Raw genomic sequence first — 24,493 nt, 5'->3', positions numbered from 1 at the left:
CCCTTCGGAAGGAGAGGCTTCTCATCCAACTGTGTATCAGTGCCTGACTCGAAGAGCTGATGGCTTTGCTTCATAATTTGGCTCTGACACAGGGGAACAGAGCAGCAAGAGAAGGCAGCAAATGCAGACAAACCCTTCTGAACTAGTTGTGGTGCTAAAAAGTACTTTTGAGCCTCTTCTTTGCACAAATGATGAAAACAACACTGTGGCATGGAAAAGGCTGGCTTTACAAACAGCACGGTGGAAACCTGCAAGTAAACCAAGCAAATAAGTATGCCAAGTAAACCAAGTCAATAAGTATGCATAACTGGATTCATTTGTTTTTAATGAGGTGCAATAATTAAAGTAATAATTAGAGAAAGGAAGGGCTCCACTTTAAAATTCTTTTCAGACTCACCACAAGTTTTGTTTTCAAATTTGAGCTTATACATACATATCTACCTATATGTATAAAGGTAAGTTTCTGTATAAATATTACATACATATAATTTACTTTATCTACATTGCCTTTTTCATCATTAAAGAATTTGAATCATCTGCCTTACACAGAGAAGTTATAATAGCCATGTTTTTATGGGAAATACAGTGGGTTTTTTCAGCCACTCACTACTATCACTTTGTGAAGCCTTAAATGGCTTAAAATGCCCTTTAAACAGTCTTAATTCTGCTTACTTCAGAGGAATCTCAACTTAGAGAAAGCTGAAAGAGGGGAATCTTGCTCCAGAACAGTATTGGTCTGATCCATTCAAGCATGAGGTTTTATATGTAAGCAATAATTCTGACCCATATGGTTTACTGAATCAGAGCCTAATTTTTTAATATCCCAACCAAATTTATATCTCAGTACCTGAACATTTTGCCTTACCAACTAGAATGTTGCCCTGCATAATTCATGGAGCTGTAAATTATTTTTATATATCCTCTGCCTCTATTTTTTTAAGAAAGCTGTTTGAAAACCAAACCGTAGGAAAACAAAAATGCATATCAGTGTTCTGAAACAGACTTAGACCATGATGTTGTGAAAAATACTGACAATAGTGAGGGATTATTCACACATACAAGATAAATCCTATATGTAAATATTTCCTTGATCATAGCTTACACACTTAAACAAAGCGAAAATTTTTGTACCAATTCCAATAAAAACACTTCACATTATATTAATTTATAACTTGAAAATACCCATAGAACTTGCTCCTACTAAAAAAAACCAAATCAAAGTACAGTACCTGTAATATTTCTGTTACCTCCCTCTTGGATGCTTAACAAGCAAAATAGCATAAACTTCTACAGATGGATCTTTAGCACAGTTTAGCAGAGCTCTATGCATCCCATCAGGGTAGTACAGAGCAGTGAAATGAAGACAGACGGTGCAATAAGTGCAAGAGCTGTAAATGAATGTGAACAGAAATTGATTTTGAAATGTTCTTGGCACTTTCCCAAGAAAATATTATCACTGTGTTTAAAGAGAAGCATTCCATGCATTGTTTCAGGACTATTAAGAATAAACTCTGGCCTCCTTAATTATTTTCTCTTCTGAGACCTATTTTCAGTGCAGCTGCAACATTTACATAAAAACCAAGTAAACTTGTCTGGATTGTCAAACTTAAGTAGAACAAGAATTGTACTTGAGCACCATGTCTAGTTCTGGGCTCCCCAGGACAGGACAGATATGGAGCTGCTGGAGAGAGTTCAGCAAAGGGTCACTGTGATTTTAAAGGGCCTGAAACACCTCTCCCACAAGGAAAGGCTGAAAGATGTGTGACTGCTTGGCCTGGAGAAGAGAAGAATCAGGGAGGGACCTCATCAGTGCAGAGGAGCACCTGGAGGGAAAGTGCAAACAGGACAGAGCCAGGACTGCCTAAGTAGTGCCCAGTGACAGCACAGGATGCAAAAGGCACAAACTGAAACACGAAGTTCTATCTGAACATCAGGAAACTCTTTTTTACTGTGAGGGTGTCTGAGCACTGGCACAGGAATCAAAAGGCACAAACTGAAACACAAAGTTCTATCTGAACATCAGGAAACACTTTTTTACTGTGAGGGTGTCTGAGCACTGGCACAGGTTGTCCAGGGATGTCATGGAGTCTCTGTGCTCAGATATTCCAGAGCCACCCAGACACAGTTCTGGGCAACTCACCCTAAGTGAGAAGGGGAGGGGAGTTGGACCAGAGTGAGGCTGGACCACTTCCAACCTCAGCCATTTTGTCATCCTATAAAGGGAACTGAGCTTTAAAATGTGTCAAAAAAAAAAAAAAATCTTAGGGAGACTGCAGTATATTGAGTATCAACCTCATTCCTTTTCAATGTTAGTCAAGCCAACTGTTTCATTCTTTGAGTGGACAAGAACTTTGAGTGGACAACTTTGTGTGCAAAGTCAGGTTATTTTATGCTTTCCTAGTTTGCAGCTGTAAGTGATAATGCATTAGCCTCCTACAGAGAGCAGTCAGTATTCTGCAGATTTCTAAAAGCATCTAGACCAGGCTGCTCTCAGGTGCACAAAGCTGGGCCTGTGTCAATTTGCACGACTCTGTGTTCCCTAACCTAGGCTGCTTACTTCTTAGGAAAAACTGAAAACAGCTGGGCTAGAAGGTTCTCAGGAAAAGTCTCATATGAAAGTTTTCATTTTTGTAAAGCCAGCCTTGTCTTACAGTTTTGTTAATCTGGCAAAAAAAAAAAAAATCCCCCAAAAACCAAAAGAAGCCCCCAATCAAACAAAAAAACCCACCCCACCAAAACAAACAATCAAGCCAAAACACACCAAAACACCTGGGAGAGGTTTTGCTGATGGACAATGTTGTATTTGTGTGTGTCTGTGTGTGAGTACACATCTTGTAACACACACCATTATCACAGGGCACTATGAAATATGTCAAACTAAGAGACCCAGACCTGGCCAAAGCATGGCCAAGATGGAAATTTTAAAGAAGGTCAAACGCTGCACTAGTTTTGATGATTCAGAAGTTGGAAATCTTCCATTTCCATTATCATGTATCTAACTTCCTTAGCATATCATTAAAGGATAACTTGTTTCTGCAGGTGCTAGCTTTCCTCAAGGACATAAAACCATTGTTATATTATCATCATTAGTTGTGTGTAAGACTCCATGACATTTTCTTATCACGCTCAGTGTTACAGCCTGAAATCCCAGCAATTTGCATCATTCCTCAGTGCCTGTGGCTGTGCCCAAGGCCCAGTCACTGTTTCCAGCTCCCTTCATCACCAGGCAGGGACTCCTCCTGGTGAGGTCCCTGCCCTGGCAAGTAGAAGCATGGTTTGTTAATACAAGTCTATAATTTCCATCACAGCAATTACTGAGATCAGCTAACACCAAAGCAATAGCAAAATGTACTAGTTGACTTCCGATATTGATTTTTGTTCCTGTACTTTGAAATGCTTCCAAATTCTGGCTGTGACAAAAATGTTACAATTAAAATCTTGGATATCACACTGACATCTATTATAGAAAAGATGCACTTAAGGAAATTTAGAATTTACAATATATTTTGTACTGACAGACTAATTAATGACACAAAAAGAAGTATTTGGTTTAAATATCAACAGTGGAGTGCCCAGTGGGATTCTTTGCTTCCCTATTCTATCAGACAATGCCAGAGCCATGCAGAGAACTGCAGATGAACCACTGCTCTCCAGGCATACAAGAGTAATTGTGTTCAGTAGAATTCAATTTGAACATTAAAATAATGGGACAACCTGCTGGACAAAGAAACTGTTCATTTTGACAGACATGTCTGAGAAGAGTTCCACCATCCTGTTAATCTGAACAGGCTCGAGCCAAGGGAATAAAAACCGGGCATAACAAAGCCTATGGAAAAAAGTTCCAGATAGGGTCAAGGTACTGCTATTTTAAAGTTAGATTTTTACCAGCTAATCCAAAACTCCGAATTTCAAACTTCCTGCTCTACAGAAAGCCCTGACATTTGTGAACAGCTGAAAAGTGATTCACTCATCACAGGTAGTTCTACATAAAGATACTGAAAAATGCAATATTCTCTTCAAAGACTCTGTAACAGCTGTTAAGTTTCTATGTAAGCTGAAACCCTTACCAAAATCATCCTACCTCTCCAAATGGAAAATGTGAAATTTTGTAATAAAAATCAGTTCTGTAAGCAATGAGTACATCTACCCATGCTTTGTAACAGTACCTTGTTACAAAAAATCTGTAAGTTGCCACAAAACAACAAACAAACCCCAAAAACTTCTATTCTTGTCTCTTAAGGAAGAGACATGCATGACTGTACAAGTACATATTCAGCATTTTCCACTATCCCATAATTTCTCATGTTGGCTGATTTCTACCATATTTGGTAATTAAGACAGAGTCTCAAAGAGATTCAACTCCTGTTAAATTACCAAATTTTATTAATCTGAGTAGTGGACAAAAATTCAGTGTGCTCTTGAAGCAAAAGGTAATTCAGTGCAGCCCTGTCTTCCAATGTGTAATTTTCATTGTGATGAAATGGCAATGCATGCACCAAAACTTAGGTTATGCAGAAATTGTATTTGTATTATCACCTACACACAAGTAACAGGAGAAAAGGTTGACTCAGGAAAAGAGATTCTGTTGAGCAATGCCAAGAACATTTCATTTTCAAAACAGGTGTTCATATCACTGCCAAATGATCGTTATGGAACAAAATCCACAAAACCTTTTGTGTAGTTTTCTAAGTGGAGTCCATACAGGACAGGGTAGCTCAATCTGAGAAATAAAAAAATACTTATGGTAAGAAACCAAAATATATTGAGCAACCAGAAACTGCTGGGACAATTTGGCTACCAAATAACAATGAAACCCTTGGGGTTGCCTCCACTGCATGACTACTGGTCAGACTATTCCAAATATTGGCTACTAGCATGGTCTGTGCAGTGCAGTGATAATTCCACCCACCCCCCCCCAGCCCCGCCTTGCCCCACAAAGAACCCTCAACAGAGAATACTGGAAATATAAATACTTATTTTCTGATGTGGGCATGAAACAGCTCAGCCTAATTCATTCCTTTCTGCCAATGCCGCAGAGCCAGCTGCCCATCAAAAGTGAACTGACTGCAGTAGGCTGGGCTGTAAACCCAGAGCCTCTTGGATAGGAGTGTAGATTCCTGGGACAAAGCCCAACCTGGCAGGAAAGGAGCTAACTGCAAAGCTGACCTGCAGTGGCAAAACTCTCTGGGGAGGGAAGAGCAGCACTGGGCAGTAAAGAACCAAGGGCTGATACTGATAGGTAGGATAGGAACTGAGTTTGGATTTAATAGCAAGTTTGCTCAAACTAGCCTTGAAAAGCCTGTAGCACAACCCTGCTGATGTGTTCACACTGTTTAATACAACTCTGTTGCTGAAGCTCAGCCTGTGCATGGAGCCCAGTGCTCACCTTCAGCTCAGGAGACATGTGGAATAGTGTGTGAGAACAAAACTGCAGCCACATGGCTATCCCAAAATCCTGAAGGCGTACAAAACTGGTACATTACTAAAAAGTATAAAAGACAAATGACAGATCAATCCATAAGACATTTGTTTGGAGACACCTCCAGTCCCTACGAGACAACCGAAGAGAGGCTATTGTGTTCTCTTGGAAATATCAGACACCTGGATTCCTGAAGGAATCTATAAATAAACAAGTAGAAATGAACCAGCATCCATGAACAAGTACACCAATAGGTACCACTTTGAGCATGGGTTGAGCTAGATCTTAAAGTTCCTCCCAAGCCTATTTATTCTATGGTTAGACATTTTATCAATATGTACAACAAGCAAATCTCCAGAATATGTGTTCTAGAATAGTGGATTTACTAATACAGAACAAACAGCTTCAAGGCTTCAGCTCCCTCCTCTACCCATCACACCAGGATCATATCCTTTCCTTGTACAATCCATACTTTTTTCATGACACTTGGCTTGTGGCATCAGATTTACAGAGCAAAGAGGAGGCACAGCATGCCCAAGGCAAACAAACCAGGGAGATGCAGAAATGCAGAGGAGTGAGGGGGGGAATTCACATTTTTTGTCAAGCTGAAGACCCTCACTGGAGGTCCACTTTTGCTCTGAAAAGGAAGGAAAATCTCAAATGATCGTGAGGACTACATATGATCTACATTAAATACACCAGAGAATCGGCCCAGCTTCTCCTCCAGTTGTATTGGGACTGCACTTGTGCTTGTTTGAGAGAAAAAGATACAGAGCACAACCTGAAAGCATAAAACTCTTGTACATGAACAGTTCAAGATTTGGGAGGTGTGCAGCTACAAAAAGCACGTGTTTTTTCAATGTATCTCTCCCTTTGACTTCGGTGGTTTAATACTCATACAAAAGAAGTACAGCAGAAACTGTCATCCTCATTTCTTGCTCGATTGCTCTGTGGCATTTGCTAAGCTCTCTTTATTTCAACAGAAGACTCCCCAGAGCACAGAAGGTGTTCCTTCTTGGCATGTCATTACTGACTCCCTTTTGACTCTTATGTAGAAAAATGTTGCTAACTCAGCTCATTTTCTTATAAAATCTATATTTTTCTTAAATCCTTTGCTGCTGAAACTGGCAAAGATCCAGTTCCCTTTGCTGAGGTTCTCAAAATGAGAGAACCTTTTTAATGTGAAAAGAAAACTGAATAGATGAAGCAAGCACCCCCAAAATGTAAAATAAATTATGTCAGAATGAAAAATAAAGCTCCCAAATTTTAACTTAAAAAAGCATTTAGGGAATACACTTTTCTAGAATCAACAGAAATTCTGCTGGAAAATCTTTAGCTACACTATTAACCCTATCAATGGGCACCAACAGAAGCCAGTTTATGACAGAAAATAAGATGTGAATGAGATGTCCTAGCCATTTACAGGGCATTTTCACATTTTCAGTGCTCTGGACTGCCAAGGTCTGTGTGGTAGAAACCACATATGGTACAACTGTGAATAAGCCAGAAAATGGGGCTTTAAGTAACACGGCACAAACACAGACTAGTATGTGGGTATCTGGAATGTAAACATGGCAAAATGGCACTGAAGAGAAGTGAAGAAACCAAAATCAGGGGGTGAAAACAAATATCTCTGAGCAGATCATAAACCACATAAAAAAGAAGGAGAGAGAAAGGACAGATCAGCTGAATCCAAAACAAGGTGTGAAAGTGCAAGTGAGGACCTGCACAGGGTTGAAGGAAGTTGGCTGAAACAAGTAGCCATCACGAAGCTGAAAGAAGCCAACCACAGCTTCAGAGGTCTTTCAACATCCAAAGGACAGTGTTCTGGTGCTTAACGACTGCTGTGCCAGCGGATGGTTACTGCCTGGAGCCTCCAGCAAGCTGCATCTTCCACCTCTCTTTGGGAAGGTCCTCAGTTACTGAGACTGCATGTCCAGAGAAAGTACCAGAGATTACCAGGTGCCCATAAGTCACAGGTCTTTGACGAGAAATTCACTTATGGTGCAGAAGTTCACATCATCAGGGGCAGAAGTGACAACAGTGTATTTGTATCATGAAAGAGTTGCTCTTAATCTCTATTTCAAGATTTTCCTTTTTTTTTTTTTTTCTTTCTTTCTTTTAACTGGACTCTATTCACTGACCTAAATTTTCTGCTCCTCCTAAGCTCTGCTTGGCTCATGCATGAAGGAAAGGGGCCAATGATGGCCTTGTGCCACCACTGGTCTGCTGGGGACTTGCTTAGCTTCCCATGTAAATTGGCCTCGCGCTGCCCTCGTTTGGATTTGGCTCCATCCTTCAGCTTTGGCTGCAGCAGCCCCCGAGGGGCCGTTCCACAGCCAGGAATAACTCAGCAGCTCTCCGGCCACCCTTCCAGCCCCCGGATCTCTCCAGCAGACCAATTAACCCCTGTTCCTCGGGGATGCAGAGCCGGGTCGGGCAAAGGTGATGCATCGGCTTCCCTGCGTGAAGGAAGAGCCCCACGGCAGGAGGTGCCGAACACCAGAACGGAGTCAGCCCCTCGCGTGTCTCAGCCCGGCGGTCCGGAGATCCGGGCGGCCGGCGAGAAGCGCTCGCCGAGCGCTGGTCGGGCGGCGGCGGGCGAGGGGCGCTGGGCGGGTGCTGAACGCGCTGTGCCGGACCCGGACCGGCTCCACCAGGGCTCCGGGCTGGCATCGCCCATCGCTCCCGGCCCGCATCGCCCTCGCCTCGGCAGCAGCGCCTCGCCCGCCCCGTCGGCAGCCGCGGGCGGCGGGAGCGCCCCTTGCCCGCCTCTCCGCTGCCTCCCCGCCCGCCTCCCCCGCGCTCCCTCCGCCCCCTCGGCCGGCAGCTCCCGCCCGCCGCTCCCCGCTGCGCAGAGCGGCCGCGCCGGCGGGGGATGGAGAGCCAGCGCTGCTTCGCCAACCGCTTCGATGACTACCCGGGCAGCCCCGCGGCGGCGCCGGACAGGGAGGCGGCGGTGCCGCTGGTGACGGCCACCATCGAGCGCATCCTGCGGGAGCTGCCGCCCCTGGGCGGCCCCCGCGGCTGCCCGGGCGGGCTGTACGGCGGCGTGGCCGGCGTGGCCTACATGCTGTACCACGTCGCGCAGTGCCCGCTGTTCGCGCCGTCGCGGGACTCGTACCTGCGGGCCGCCCGCCGCGTCGTGGACGCCTGCCTGCGCTACCAGGAGGGATGCGGCGAGGCCGACGCCGACACCCGCGCCGCCTTCCTGCTGGGCGGCGCCGGGGTGTACGCGGTGGCCGCGCTGGTCTACCGCGCCCTGGGGCTGCCCGACTACGCGCGGCCGCTGGGCAAGTTCAGGGAGCTGAGCGAGGTCTGCGCCCCGCTCTCCTTCCTCGAGTGCGGCTCGGACGAGCTGTTCGTGGGCCGCGCCGGGTACCTGTGCGCCGCGCTGGTGCTGAAGCAGCGGCTGGGCATCGAGGTAAGGGCGGGCCGGGGGCGGTCACCCGGGCGGCTTTCCGCGCCGCTGCCGGGCCGGGACGGTGCCCTCGGTGCTAGAGGGGGATGCGGCGGTGCCGCGGCTGTCTGCAGCTTGAACTTTCGGGGGCCAGCTTCAGAGCCCCCGGGGAGCGAGTCCCTGGTAGCCGTTCTCATCAGCGCTCCTCCCCGAAGTGAAAAGATGCGGCTTTGGCCAGAGGGAGCGGGATGGGGTCCCGGCTGTGGAGCGGAGCGCTGCATCCCGGGGCACGCCGAGAGCATCAGCTGTTGCTTGCCGGGTGGTGAATTAGTTGGCAGAAGCCACCCCGGGCTTTTCAAGAGTATTTCCGTAAAATGAAGTGGATGAGAGAAGAAGTAGTTTTGAGTAAAACAGAATGAGGAACCCTGTAATACTAAGCGGTGCTGCGCTGTAATTTGTAAGCAGGGAGCCTGATTTTCAGAGGCATTTGGTCTTGCTAACCCCAGCATACAGACTTTCGGAAATCTGGCCCTGTATTTTGGTGCTTTTCATGAATGAGAGCAGGGATTTTTTGCTGGAAGCGTGAGATGTGGTTATGGTTCAGCACAGTATTGGTTTCAGTAGTCGGGACTTTACCCCAGGATATTGTCATTGTCAGTACAATTCAACTGACAATTCAGAGCTTCCACTGATTATGGCATAATAATTATTGCAACCGATTGTGTTTGCTGTGGTGATTGTTACTAAGTGGCCAGTGTGGTATCTGAGCAAGCAGTTGGTAGATTTTTTCCCCGTCCTCTTGTCAGGTCCAATCTGTGTTTCCTCTGTTAATCACTGATTTGTAAGTTCATATGCTTCTGGCTTTCTTCCCTCCCAGGAGAGGAAGCAAGATTTATTTATAAGTAAATAAATGATGTAAAAACTAGTGGCTCTGCCCCATCCAATACCAGTCACTGCAGTTGGAGTCTGAGGAGATTCACTTAATGGAGGTCTCAGGAGGCTCCGGGGTATCCAGAGAAGCCAGGAAGAATGTTAAATACTGTGATTGCCTTGAACTAGAATTCCTAACCACACTAAGCATTTCAAGTAGCATACCAACCCTGCTGTTTCTTTGTACATGATTGTCTGACAATCATAACCATAAACATGTTTATGTTATTTGTAACCATAACATAACCAATTTTTTCATTTGATGGCCTTCCCTATGACAGGAAAGTTTTGTAGACACGTCACAATCCATTGTGCAGCAGTGCCTGCCTTGAAGGGATGGTTTCTCATGGAGAAATAAGCCATCCCTGTTGGTTCAGTTTGCACTGGGGGAGTGTGTCCAGCACCCATGTCAGTGCTTATGATGGTGTTGTGACATTCCAGCAGAAGGAGGTGGCACCCTGCAGTCTACTGCTTTATTTAATGCTATTTCCATTTGCCTTACATCCCTGAGAGCAATTGCTGAACAGTTGGGAGAGTGAGTGCAGTCACCTCTCACAGGCAGCGTGAGAGCTCTCCTCTATTTGCTTGCTTGGTGAAAAATTGTACTAAAGGCAGCTGTAAAGAGCTGCCATCCCCACAGATAAGCACAGGTGTGCACTTACTGTGGAATCTATTTAGCAGGTGGGTTAATTGCTATTTTGCCAATAAAACTTATCCTGTGACCCCTTGCTGATGTTCTCATTGACGAGCGAACGTCCTTCTATAGTATTATTTCTTTTGTCAAATACATTGTAATTTTAAATGCATAGTGCAAGAAGAAAAGCACATCACTAATAATTAATAAAATCAAAATAATTTTTAAAATTTTAACAAAGATTAAAAAAACTTGCAACTGAAATATTTTGCTTCTTTGTGAGGAGAATTATGATTTCTAGTCTATATGTACTCAAGTTTGAGCAAAATTTGTGTCGTTCAATAAATATTCCAAGCCTAGTACAGAATTATTTTAATTAGTACATTGCCAGACCAAACCTTGCTTTTTACAAATGAAGAAAGGGATGCCCAGAGAGAGTGCATGTCATTTATTACCCAAGGTCAAATTGTAAGCCAGGTACATCCCAGAATAGAAGCAATATCTTGTGATTCGAACCGCTGGAAAATGCTACCTCCTGTAATTTGATTGTGCACAGCCTCACATGGCTCATTGCAGCATGTTTTCTTGTTACCCACGTTCTTTTTTTTTCTTTTTTTTTTTTTTTTTTTTTTGAGGACACTGTGCAAATATTTCCAGCACAAAGTGAAATACATTCCTTATGTTGAAACACAGCCACTGCTGCCGCATGTTTTTTTTCCTCTGAAGGAGTCAAACAGTGACCTACATACGAGAAATCACTTGTCCTTGAAAAAGGCCTTTTGAGGGAATTTTATAATTTATGTCTTGTATTTGTTTTTTGTTTAATCCAAGCAGGGATGGAAGGTGACAGCTTCATTTCAGCAGACACGTGTTTAGCTCAGCTGCTGTGCCCCCATACTTCAATTTCTTGCTAAAGAGTCCCGGTGTCTTTAAGCTCCACATGTTCTTCATGAAGTTAATGGACTGTCCTGAAGGATCCAGTCTGTTGGATAACGCTGACCTCATGTGAAGAAGGCATTTGCATTCAGCTGGTTTTCAGATTTTTAGGCTAATACAGCATTTTCCCCTGATTAATTTATTGGGATTTTTTGCATGAGTAAGGATTACTTGAACAGTCAAGGCTTAACAGGATTTGACTTTCATGATGTACTGTGCATTAGGAAAAATGTTTATTTTCATCCCTTCTTTAATTTCCATTATATTGCAGTCAGTGCTTCCCAGACAGAGAAAGGTAAAATATTGTTTTGGCAGAAACAGTGTGCCATTTGTATAAGGTGCATGTACTTTAGCTGTCCTTAACTGCTGTGTTTTCACCATTCGGGGGGAAAAATTGTTTTATTCTCTCTTAAGTACATCTTTTTCTAATGCTTGTAGTGTTGGTTCATTTTGTGTCCTTGGGGAAATCTGTCAGTCCTGCTTTTAATTACCTTCACTCACTCTGTGTTTGCCCGAACAAACAGCAGTAAGACACCATTAAAATGGTGGTCCCATCCCTCTGGATGATATCTTATCCTATCCTCAATTTTTCTCCATGATGCTTCTGTCCCATTTCGTGGTTGATGGAGCATGGTATGCCTGGGTCGATGCACTCCCTTCTGGCAATGTAACTGTCAGATGACGGGAAAGGTACAGAAGTTCAAGTGGCTCCTTGTATTACCATCTGCTAAAGATGTTGCTGCCTTTTAGCACAGCTTGGGTTATCTTTTAATAACTGACTCTATGGATGGGCTCCACTGACTTCCACTGGCTCAGGGTTGCAGCAGCACAGACAGCAGTGGTGCCCTGTAGGAGACAGGGCAGCATTTGGCACAGCCTGGGGCTGTGATTTCATTGGAGACCCTGGTTTCAAAAGACTTTGGGGACCCTGTGAGAGACCCTTGCTGCAGTTGCAGGGGTGACAAGGTGAACCAGCACACTGTGGCAGCAACGTGGCCAAACGTGTTTCCTCAGGGACTGAGGCACTGGGGAGTCTTGAGAGCCTGTTGAGGCTCTCCAGTGCCACAGTGGTTCCTGTCTCTGTGGCAGAGGGACATCTCAGTTTCCTTTTCCAGCCAGTGCTAGGTCACCACTTGGTGTGCATTTCCAGGGGTGTTATCCTGTCAGAGCGTGCACAAGTCTGATATTCTGTCAGGGCCTGCCCAGAAAGGGCCATGGTCTTTCCCGCAGGACCTTGTTGAGTGTAAATGGTGAATGGTGAAAACCATTCTTATCCTGGCTGCCTTCTATCACCAGAGCCTCTTTTGTCCTGGACCTCAGGAGATTGCAAATCAAGCTGAATGAATCACCTGGTATGTGGAAAGCAGGAATAGCTCTGCTGTGGGATGTCTGGGATCTGGGTGCCAGAGCAAGGCAAGTGTCAGGCGTTATTTTAAGAGGCAGTGGAATGGATGGACGTGCAGTGTGTGGAACCTGACGGGTCTAACCAGTGTGTGTTTTGTAATGTTCTGGGAGAGAAGATACAAATACATGAAAACTATTTTCTTTCAGCTTCTCAGACAATTCTAGATGGTGTTATTGGTTCCTTAGAGCCTCCCCTCCAGATAGTCAGTGAGTGTTTAAAGACTCCTGTAGACTACTTTGCTCCACTTTTTTCTTTTTTTTTAATCTCTTAGGAAAAAAATGGAAAGTATGAGAGGAAGAATCTTCCTGAGAACTGCCTAGAACATGTTCATTTGCAACTCTTTAACTTGGAATGTAGGTGTATTAATGCTGAGCATAGTGTTTCTGAAAGACATACAAATTAAAGGTCTTTGAAGGGAGATCTGCAAAATACCCACAAAACTGATGCTTCTCCAAGTGCTGTAGTGCAGAATCCCCATGTCAGGCTTTAATTCTTAGCTGTGCCTGAAAGGGGAGGCTTGGCCTTTGAGGTAGCATTTCATTCCTCCACTGTGGCCATTAAAGTCCTTTCTCTCTGTGGAGGAATTTGCCAGTTTATGTGAAACGCTGTGGTGTTTTAAATGTCAGATATCATAGTGCTAGCTGGGACTGTGCTGATTTCATTATTTCATTTCACACAGGCCACTACATAGCCAGGATCTCTTTTTTTGCCAGAGGATTAAAATGAGTTAACAGTAAAGATAAAATCTTTTCATCCTAGCCTGCCTCTTTTAAATGTACAGTCTCCTAGCCGTGTTTTTTAAAATTACACACAGGGGATACATTTTGCATTAGTTTGCTTAAATTGATGAATTTAAACCAGGATTTGAAAACTGGCTTTTTCTAAAGTAAACAGTAAAACAAAGGGAATTATTTGCATCTGGATTTTTTTTAAGGAATCTAAAATAATTTGGGTATACATTTCAGCATTTTCCTGTTTCTCTTCAGCAAGGCAATGCAAATCCTTTTTATTTTAACAGCCTTCAGAGTGAGAGATGGGAACATCTTGATAATGGCTGGATTCAGTTCAATGCAGTGTACCCTGAATATTCAGCTGTAGAGTCAAAGTAGAAAACTGGAGGTTCAAAATGTTGAATTTCAAGTGCACTGTTTACCAGCCAGCAAAAAAAGCACTGTAATACAGACTGGATCCTGCTGGAATTGGAGGTTTGATTGACAGAAGTTTAGTGACATAAGTTCTGTATTCTGCTGCAGAAATACGGATTTCAACCGCTTATAGCTAAAGTGTGGTATTAAAAAGACAGTTCTGTACAAAAGCAGTGCTGTATCTCTGTGCCTCTTTGTGCTGTTGGAAGAACATTTGCCTATGAAGCAGCATCTTTATGCTGAAAAAGCAGCCCAAGAAGTAATACTGATGTTATAATAAGAGATTTTAACAAAAAAAAAAAAAGGAACTATATTTATGTGAGGCACCTCTTGTATCCAGGATGGGTCTCTACTTCTCCATCCTTCTCCTGACTCCTTTAAATTTCATATGCCAGCATTTAACTCTTAAACTTTGTCAGTTCAATCACCTTCCTCATTATGCCCATGGAGAGCTTTGAGGTCACCCTTTGGAGGCTGTCGGTGCTGCCTGGGAGCAGAGGTGATCCAGGCAGTGTCCCTGCCCTCTGCAGGGCTGCCTCTGCCTCGAAGGTGAGAGCTGCAGGACAAAGCACAGGAGCTGAAATGAGGACATGCTTGTGGAAAGGTGCTGGGCAGTTCCTTGGACCTGTGGAGCGTGTCTGGTGACTGAATCTCTGGGAGCATCTGGAGCCATCAGTGTTTGAAGCAGAGGAGCAGGGGATCTCTGGCAGAGGGTGCAGGGCTGGGCTGGGAGCTGCTGTTTTTCACAGCATTACTTACTTGGGGTCCCTTTGGTGGCACAGGGTCCTTAAATCTGGGTTTTCAGATTTTTGTGTGTTGTGTTTTACGTGTACACCAAAGACCTTTATTACCATGCTGTGCTTCTACAGGTAGCAATATTTGATATTGATGTTTTTCCCTCGTGATTTTTTGGCCTGGTTCTTACACAGGACCAAAAGCCACAGTTAACTGTGTTAACTCACAGGTGGCACTGGATGACACAGCAGAAAGCAAGAGTGTGCATATCAAACATGCTTATGTGGTGTAGTGTGTGGAGGCAGAGACTGGCAGGCATGGGGAAAAAGGACATTTGACAGAGGCTGAACAGAGAGGCAGAGAGAGAGACAATTTAAAAATTATTTAAAAAGCAAAATAATTAGTTGCTGGCAAAAGTAGAAAAATGGAAAGGTGCAGGGGGTAGCAGAACTCAAGGATGAAGGGAAAAAGGAAAGAAATAATGTAGTCCCTGGAGCAGGGGAGATTTAAAACTAAAATCAGGTTCTTTGACAGACTGGTGGAGATCTGATGGCCAATATACTCAATTTAGTAGAAGGTAAAAGTTCAACAGAACACTAAACACAGGGAGAAGAAGACAGACAGAGGAGTAAGCTACATTTTGTTGAGGAAAATTACTCTTTTTGTCTGCTTGTTTTTTGTCGCCCATTCTGTCCCCATATTCTCTTTGCATACACTCTTACATTTACAAAAATAGCTGTCATCACATTCAGTGCTTGCAAATCAGAGCCTTATGTGTTATATTCCATATTTTCCTTAAGGAATAACTGAGACAACTGCTGATGTCTGGAAGCAAATACAGGCTTTTTCGTGAACACTGCTGTACTTCTGACACTGACATTTTCCTGTTACGTGCATATAATGCTATAGATCAGTGTGTAAGCTGAACAGTAATGCTATTAGTAAACTTTGCTTTGGTACCAGGCTAAAGAAGGAGGACTATGAAGGACTGAGCTGCTCCAGGGAGAAAGAAAAGAGCACCAGGATGACAAACAATTACTCTGTAAAAGTGTAGCATTCTCAGCACTTCACAGCACTGAAATGGAGGGCTAAAAGTAAGCTGTGAGTTCCTCCGTAGCCATTTAATACACACTGTTAGAATGTTAGATTTTTACATAAAGATGTAGCACAGCTATGCGCCACAACTGTCAGGGTGCAGACGTAAAAAAGATCCTCTTCTTTTGTCTCACCTCCATTAAATCAGTAGATCCTACTTTTCTCTGTTAATTAAAATCAACCTAGAGCCCCACTGGCAGGCTGTGTAAAGATTGCAGATAGGTTCTCAGCCTTGCCTCTGAGCAGTATTAAAGCTCTGTTGAGAGGATCCATTGAAATGGGCAAGTCCCATGGTCCTGCTGTCACCCAACTTCTCTATTCCACCCCTTTTTTAAAAGAAAAAAACTGAACTCAGTATATACAATCAGGTCACTATTTTTGATGAGATGATCTGTCAAAACATGTCTTTGTGTCTGTCATGGCAGGGAGTTCTTTGACCATTGACAAGCATGAGATTAAGCACCGAGTCATGTTGTGTAACCTTCTGTCCACTCCATTACAGCAGAGTTCAGGGACAATATCCTGTCAAAACCAGTTATTTCTTATCTATGTTGTAGGCTTATTTTCAATTGATAGTTAGTGAGCTGGAGTACCAAGGCAAAATAATTAAAATAGCTGCTTCATTTTAGGCAAACACGATCAAAAAGTATTTTAATAGCAGTCCAGGCTGTGGCTGAGTCATTTGGTGTTTCTCAACTCAGTATATTTTGATGTCTGAGAGAAGAACCATAAATCTATTTTTGCAGTAATTCAGCATTACTGAATTCTTCATTTTAATGGCTTGGTATCTCTTGTTGAAGAACAGTGGATCATGAGTGAGATGGAAGGGATGTCTGATAGCATTGAATTATCTGGGAGGAAAAAGAATGTGGCAGATAAATACACCTTCTATCTGTCCAATACATTGAGTTATTTTGTGTGGCTAATCTTCTTTGCAGGATGCTTCTAGTCCCTCATTGGTACAATGTTATAAATTTGGGATGTGCTGGTCATATTTAAGCTGCTCTTAAATGAAGGCTACTCTTAAAAGTGTGTGGGCCTGGGTCTAGAAGCAGCACAGGACAAAGCAGCTCTGTGCTGGTGGGTCAGTGCCAAACTGGAAGATGGTAATTACTGCTTATTCCATCCTGGTGGCATTCTGCAGTTTGTCTCAGTCCTGACAACCAAATAATATCCCTACTACAATCAGAGAGCTGACAGGGACCTTGAGAGGTAATTTAGGCTGCCATCTAGCCCACAGGAAGGTGTACCTGTGCCTGTCATTCCTTACAGCCCCTCCCTGACTTGCTCTTCATACCCCCAGTCCGTGGTGAGGGATCTGCAGTCTGCCCTGGATGTCTGACACACTGCTTTGTTAGAAAGTCCAGCCTAATGACTAAGCTGAATCTTGCTGTAATTTTAGCCTGATTTCCTTGTCCTCTCTATTGAGAAATTGCAAGAAACTTTGTTCCTCTCTGCAGAAACTCTTTAGATTATAATTTCAGGACTGTTACAGTTTTTTACCCTTGTTTTTTTTTCTTCTCTAAACAAACCTAATCCTTCCAGTCTTCCCATGTGTGTCATGTTTTCCTACATCTCTGGTCATTCCTATTGCACTCTGCCAGTCTCCCTCCAACCTTTCCTGAAGAGGGCCAGAAGTTGGACACATAGTTCTGGCAAAGGCCTTTCTAGTTTAGCAAAGAGATAACTCTGTTTCTTCCAGGTCTTTTTCCCATATACACAGCTGAGTAAAGCGTTTGCATCTCACACCAGCCTGACACTGACTCACCTCCAGCTCATGACCTGCTATTATCCAGCAGCCTTTTAATGGGCTGCAGCTCATGGACAGGTATTCTTTAGGAAAATCTCTGAACAAGTGAAGTAGGTAGGGGTCATGTGGTGACAGGGAATCCTTGAACTGTGCTGTGATATGCAAGATGAGAAGCTTCTTCACCTGAAGGAGCATTGTGTCATTAATATCAACTAGAGAATCTCTTTTCCTTTGTTCCCTGAATAAAGCTGGGAATATTCTGTGTTGTAACTTGAGGTGTGCCAGTACATATCCAGGGGACGTCTGTGAAGTGTTGAGAGTTCTTTTGTGGAAGTACACTTGGAGCAATTTATCTGAGAGGGCTGTATTAAGTCAATTATTTTGTCCGCATTAGAAATCAAGGAGTAAGTGAAATCTGAAGCGTCTGGAGGTTAAATTTAGTCTGTTCTTGTGATTTACTTTGGTTGCTAATGTAAAGATAAGGCTCAGTGTTGTCTCTTCTTTTTGCCATCTGTGAAATGGCTAATGCTATACTTGCTTTAGTTTTCTGGGACTAAGCCAGCGATTAAGTAGTCAAAATTCCAGTTATAATAGCAATGGACTGCAAGATACACATTCCACATGGAGCTGGTTAAATTTGATCAGAGCTAAGTTGGTCAAATATGAACTTGGGGAAAATTCTTAGCAGTAGAACAGAAAATGAAACTTATTCAGGCTCTTTAAATAAATATTGATTTGTTTGATTTTGTTCTTGCAGAGCTGAATCAATCATGAGCTTTCTTATGCCAGGCTGCCATTTTCATCCATACATGGTTTTTTATTATGCCATCAAAAATGCCTGGAAATAATCCTCATTTGGCTGCTGCACATCTAGGAGACAAAACATAGACAGAGTTGTAGTGTGAATGCACTTGTCCTATTTTGATTTTATTCTCTAAGCACTGTGGGACTCCTAGCTTATTTTGGTAAAACAAATATTTAAAAAAAAAACAACACACAGGTAAGCTGAGTCAATCTTGGACTTGAATCTAAGGGTCTCTAAATGAATAAAATCTACACCATCTATCTGAGCAGTGGATGAGCGTACTCAGATTTGGATTTGGCACAGTTATAGAGTCAAAGCATGGCCACAGCTGGAAGGCACCTCTGGAGATGTTCTGGTCCAGCCCCCTGCTCAGAGCAGGGTCCACAAGAGCAGATTTCTCAGGGCTGTGCCCACTTGGTTTTGAATATGTCTGCTCTATGCCTTTCCTAGCCAACCCGTTCCTGTGCTTGGCTACCCTTACAGTAAAAAGGCTTTATTTTTATATTTAAGTAGAATTTTCTGTCAGGGGCACTGTTAGGAAGATCCCGGCTCTGTCTCCTCTGCTCTTTTCTATCAGGTATATATTAGTTTATGCACATAGATGAAATCTCCACAGAGCCTTCTCTCCTCCAGGCTGAGCTCTCCTGGAGTTAGTACATAGAAAACACGCGGTCATTTCTGCTCCATTTGCCTCTCTTCCCCAAAGGCAGCCTCACAATGCCATTCCACCTCCTCTGACTTCCTCTAGTACCTTGAATGGGTGAAGAATTGTAATTTTTTTTCTCTTGCACTGGCAAGCAGGGAAATTCAGAAGGGTCAAAAGGACCCACTCAGCACCATGGTCTTCTTGTCAGTCTTTGCTGTATCAAGGAAGGGCAGAATTTTCTCTTAGTAGCTAAATATTAAGGTTTGACAAAATCGTTCCTGGTTCTGGCAGGTAGTTGGGAAGGTTGGGGATCTGAAAAGTTTTGGTATAAATATTCCTTTTTTCTCTGGTTTAGTGCATGCTGCAGCTTGAAGGCTTCTCAAGGGCCTCACAGCCCTGCAGCTCTGAGTGTCTGTCAGAGAAAATGCCTGGATGATTTTAGGAGGTAGACCGTGCCCCACCATTGAAAGAAGACAAAAAAAAAATCCTAGAAGTGCCTGTGCCCCTGCACTGCAGGAACATTATCTCCTGACTGTGTTAATCAAACTCCTCAGGTGCTGTTTGCCAGTGGAGGAGGAGAGGTCCCTGGCCCATGTGATGTGTGAGCAGCCACGGATGCATCAGGGGAAAAAGACAAAACCTTTTTCTGAAAGCTGAATTACAGGCCAGGGGGTAATAAAACATTCTTTCCAGTGTCTGCAGATGGCCAGGACACCCCTCAAGCACGGGGGCTATGAGGGAGGGTCTTTTCCTGTGGGAACCCAGGGCAAGGGGAATATCCCCCTGTCTGCCTTAGGGTTCTCTGACTCCCAGGAAAACACTGACTTTGACCCTCATTCACGGAGAAGGCCTCCTAAGCCTCAAAGTAAACTAGAAACCACAAAAGTGTGAAATAGATTGTAGAGATTGTAGATAGTAGTATAGTATGTCACATGGGTGAGAAACTTAGGTTTTAGGACTTTTAGTATGTTATAGATGGGTTCAAGATGGAGGATACAAGGTGTTGTCTCAGGTTCCTTTCTTCTCCTTCCTTCTTCTTCTTGGGTTTGGGTGGTATCTTGTAATTGGGTAGAAAAATCTGCATTGCGAGTTTTTAGGGGTCAGTTAGTGGGTTAGAAAGGGAAATAATCTAGGTGTCACTTCTTAATTGGGTAGTTTAGTTTTTGATTAGACTTAAAAAGACCTTGCAGCACGAGGCTGTTAGCCATTTTTGTGCTGTTTTCATGCATGCAAGGTCTGGGCACAGACAATGTGCTGAAGTTTTGATAAGATAACAATAAACAGAAGTTGAAGACGGAAAAAGTCCAGTGTGTCTCTCGTTCCTGACACAGAGCTGCTCCAGGAGGGTCTCCCCTACCAGGGGAGCCCCCAGGGAGTTGCCCAACTTGGGGCCAGCAAACTCACATTTTCCTGTTGTTATTTTTGTGGAATCTCTTTCAGATTCTGCATGACAGACATCAGAGAACTTCAGTGTCCTTCTGGGCCCTTGAAGTGAAGCTGTTTTATTCCAAGGACATCAGAATATTAAGTACACAAAATAGGGTATGAAAGGCATCCAGTAAAGAGTTTTAAATGCATGTATTTTGACTTAACAAGCTTGCCTTGGAAAACACACTTTGTGAGCTGTAGGTCCAGAAATAGCTGTGTGGGGCCCTCCTGTCTCACCTTGCTCAGTTCCTCCTGTGGGGCTGCAGGGAACAGTCATGTAAAATGGACAAATCCAGCAAAAGAGAAGAAGGCATTGAGTGCTCCCAGGGCACCGTGTGTCATCTGTAACATGAGGAATTGTATTTCCTGTTAGTTAATTACATGCAAGCTAATGGTCAAGTGCTGTGACTATTTCTTTATTACTGATGGCAGTGGTGTGATTTGTCTCATGGCTCTTATTCTTCCTCCTTGCTGTGTGAGGGTTGAACTCTTAGAGTAATATGAACTGATACAGCAATCTCTTTTTCCCAAAGTCTGCTTGGTTTACTGAGAACTGAGGAAAAAGTAGCACAAAGGGAAGATAGACAAAATGTTCCTAATTCTATTATAGTACCAAATGGCAATCTTGCAACTAGGAGAAAAATACAGATAGTAATCCCATTACTTACCAAGTAAGCTACGTTTTAAAGAGCACAGTATTCCATACTTCCTCAAATAAATCCCATGACTCTTACTCTGCCCTTGAAACGTGGCAGTGTTGAATTATAAGTGACTGTCTGTATTTGAAATATGACTTGGATTGTGTTTGGAGTTGTGGGCATATTTCCAGGCAACGCTAATGGCACTGTATGCCCCTGGAAACTCTTTTGTTACTGTCCTTTGCTTCAGAGCCATCTTGTCAATGTGCCCTGGAGTATGTGGGAGCCACATACAGAACATCAGGATTTTTACTACATCAGGCTGCTTCCACAGTCTAAGGATAGAGTAAAATTCAGATGACTCAGAGGACTTGATCACCTTCATCTGGTTTTCCTGCATTATGTTGTCAGCATTCTTCCTGTAGCTTAAGTTGATATTTCTATTCAGTGGCTTATTGGCATGGCACAAATTGCAGATCATCACACAGAGTAAAAGTGGCGTGATGCCAGCATGGAATTCTCTAGAATTCCCCCTGCTTGAAGGTAGTGCTGGTGCTACTTTCAAGTGACTAATTTATGCCTTAGTTAGCCTGTGAATGATGCTGTTGTGTTGTTTACCTCATTTAATTAATGTCACAGGTAGCCAAATTGTTCCTCAGCAGCAAATATTTAGACACACTTCCAGGTGGCACAGGCCTCATAAAGATCTGCATAGTAGAACTGTGCACATTAGGCAGCATGACATGGAATAAAGAAGTCTTTTGAGACAAGCAAGATCACTTGTTGTAAACAACAGAATCATAAAATTAGTGGCTGATGAAAGTAACCAATACCTTGTTTACATTTGAATAGGCCTTTTGATGCAGTGTCAAAGATAATCTTCTTTGAAAACTTAATTCATGCTGGCTTGGATGGGACATTGTGGATTTGGATTTGGCTGAAAGAACCACAAGCAAAGCTAATCATAAGTACTAATAAGGGACTGATGTAGCAACCAGCCTTATTTATTATATTCATTAATGATCCAGAAGAGGCAGATATCTGGATAAGAATTGCTTTGGCATTTAAACTGAAGCAAGTGCCAGACATTATGCACAGGCAGAGGGAAAGTATGAGAACAGCTCAAGAGATTAAAAAATGAGCTAAAACAAGGTTTATTTTTATTTTTTAGTGTAAGCACATGTATCTGCGAAGAAATATCTGTAACACCTATCCTGTATGCTAGGAAGAAAGTGAGATTCAAGCAAGGTGGACACGACAGGGCCTGAGTACATCAGAGTTCAGCACTTACTTTAATGTAAATTCTCCTTACATTCCTTTGCATTTATTCTCCATGGGAATCAACAGCTAATATCAATGAAAAGCCATAACCAGTTCTCGTTATCACAACATGGAATCCACAAGGTGAGTGCCATTTTGGACTCCTTACACAGCTGTAACATCCAACAGAAATATTATGTATTCACTCTGTGACTCCTCAGACCTTTCCATTGCCTAAAACTCACCCTGGATGCCAAAACATCAAAAGTTTTGTAATCAAAACTTTCCTTGGTGGGCTGGTGAATAAGGTTGGATACTCTTAAGTATCCAAGGCACCTGATTTATGCCCTGGAAATCTTCTGGGCATCTTTTGATAGGCGTGCAAATCCTGAAAGTGCTGTGTTGAGGGTCACATAAGCCATGCCAAAATTCATAGGCCGACACTACCTCACTCACCATCTGTGGAGCTCCGGTACAGATTTATGGTGCTGTCTTTTCTGCATGGTATTTATGCAATTCCTTCCAGTTTTCCCACAGGTAGTGGCAGTTTGCACTCCATCTCACCTGCCATAACTCATCTCTACACCCTCCAAAGGAGGCTGTAAAGCTGCAGCTGGGGAGCACATCCCACATCGCTCATCCCTCCCAGTTTGCTGGAAGTGCTCTTCTCACAGAGCCCCAAGGGTCTGACCTGCTGCAGAGTAAAAGCAAATTTGGCATCACATCTTTTCCCAGTAGCAAGGGCAGAATATGTTCACCTCTTGTCACCCTTACAGATTTTAAGACCAAATGGGCTCTGAGCAAATTACAGTACAAGTGGGGGTCTTCCTTTTTATATGCAATAACCTTGAGATTTCATCACAGACCTGGCAATTCAAATTCACCTTCCCTTCTCTTTCTGACACAGTGCAGTGATTTAAGCTGATGCCTCTCAGCAGAGTGTGCTGATGGCTGGAGCATCTTATTGCACCTCTGATTGAAATTACTCCTGTTCAATACTCAAACATTCTTCAGAGCACAGCCTGGAGGGAAGTGCTCCAAACACTGTCTTTGTCACCTGAAGTGGCAGCAGGGGATGAAACTGTTGCTTGCAGCATGGCAGAGGCACAGTAACTGCACAACAGGTTTAAATAACAGTTTTCAAACTGTTTCACACACAGCACAGCATGGACAGTTGGATGCTTCCACTTGATTGCAGTGAGGAGCACTATAGTGTATAAACAAATCTTTCTCCTTCAAGATTTGTTTCTAGTGTTCCATCTGGTTTAATGTCTTGTACCAGTGCTAGATGACTCAGCTACACAAACGTCTGTGGAAGGTGGTTCTGAAATGTGTTGTCTGTAGCATGCCTAACCTGCTTTCATTAAGGACTGGCATGCTTTGAAACACAAGGGTTCATTTTTCTTCCAGAATTGATGGGCTAAGTTCTGGGAGTTGATTCTATGGCTCGGCCTTGCAACATCTGCCAGTGTTGTGACCCATCCCTGAAGGCAAGAGTAAACCAGGTTCTTGTTAATAGATCCCTTGGGGCAGATTAGAATGAAACAACTTTGAATGATTGGTGTTTGTAAATATATATACATAGGGTTTATTTTGGAACAGTTTGGCCATAAAATAATAATTTTGGTTACTATTATCTTTAGTAATATAGCAATATAAAAGCATTAAAATAACACTCAAGGAAATGAACAAGGGAAAAGAAAAAAAAAGCATAAGAGTGGAAAGATATCCCACCAATGGATCCTGCAGTGAGACTTGATGCAATTTTGATGTCCATTGGTCAAAGTGATGGTCACACATTGGTCTTGATGCACTGGGGGTGGGGGAAGCCCCCAAAACACAAAGTTCAATGGGTTAATGTATGCTTAGGCTTGGAGAGAATGCCCAGGTACCTTCCCTGGGGGAACTTTCAGTCCTTTGGAGGAAAGACTCAGAAATTAGTCTGGGGGTATTTTGGGGGTCTTTGGTGGTTTATGAGCCCTTCTTGCCTCTCATGTTAACCCAGTTGAGCCAGTTATGCCCCATCAGAGGGGATGAGCACCCTCAGGACCTTTCCCTGGGGTAGCAGGGGGAGTTTTACAACTGAGGGAGGACAGCTGGCATGATAAAAAGCACCATCCCACCTTGCAGGATACGCTTCTTACCTGGCTCAAAGCCTGGCTTGTAGCCCTGGTGCTGCGTGCTGATACCCTCGGTCTTATGGGGACCAGAGGCTTCACCACCACACCCCCAAAAACTCACTCATTGCCCCTCAGGGGGTGCAAAGC

General features: G+C 43.5%; 2 protein-coding genes across 2 annotated transcripts in view; both read left to right on the top strand.

Moving 5' to 3' along the window:
- Positions 1–24,493, top strand: part of XK (X-linked Kx blood group antigen, Kell and VPS13A binding protein) — a 280,007-nt gene that overhangs the window by 215,102 nt on the left and 40,412 nt on the right. The window lies entirely within an intron of this gene.
- LANCL3 (LanC like family member 3) overlaps positions 8,298–24,493 on the top strand; it is a 37,267-nt gene continuing 21,071 nt past the window's right edge. The window contains exon 1 of the mRNA XM_053971841.1: positions 8,298–8,843. Within this exon, the coding sequence (XP_053827816.1) occupies positions 8,298–8,843 (546 nt within the window). The remainder of the gene's footprint in view (positions 8,844–24,493) is intronic.

The sequence above is a fragment of the Vidua macroura genome, chromosome 2 (assembly GCF_024509145.1).
Source record: "Vidua macroura isolate BioBank_ID:100142 chromosome 2, ASM2450914v1, whole genome shotgun sequence".
Taxonomy (NCBI): Eukaryota; Metazoa; Chordata; class Aves; order Passeriformes; family Viduidae; genus Vidua; species Vidua macroura.
This window is presented reverse-complemented; position numbering and strand designations above follow the sequence as displayed.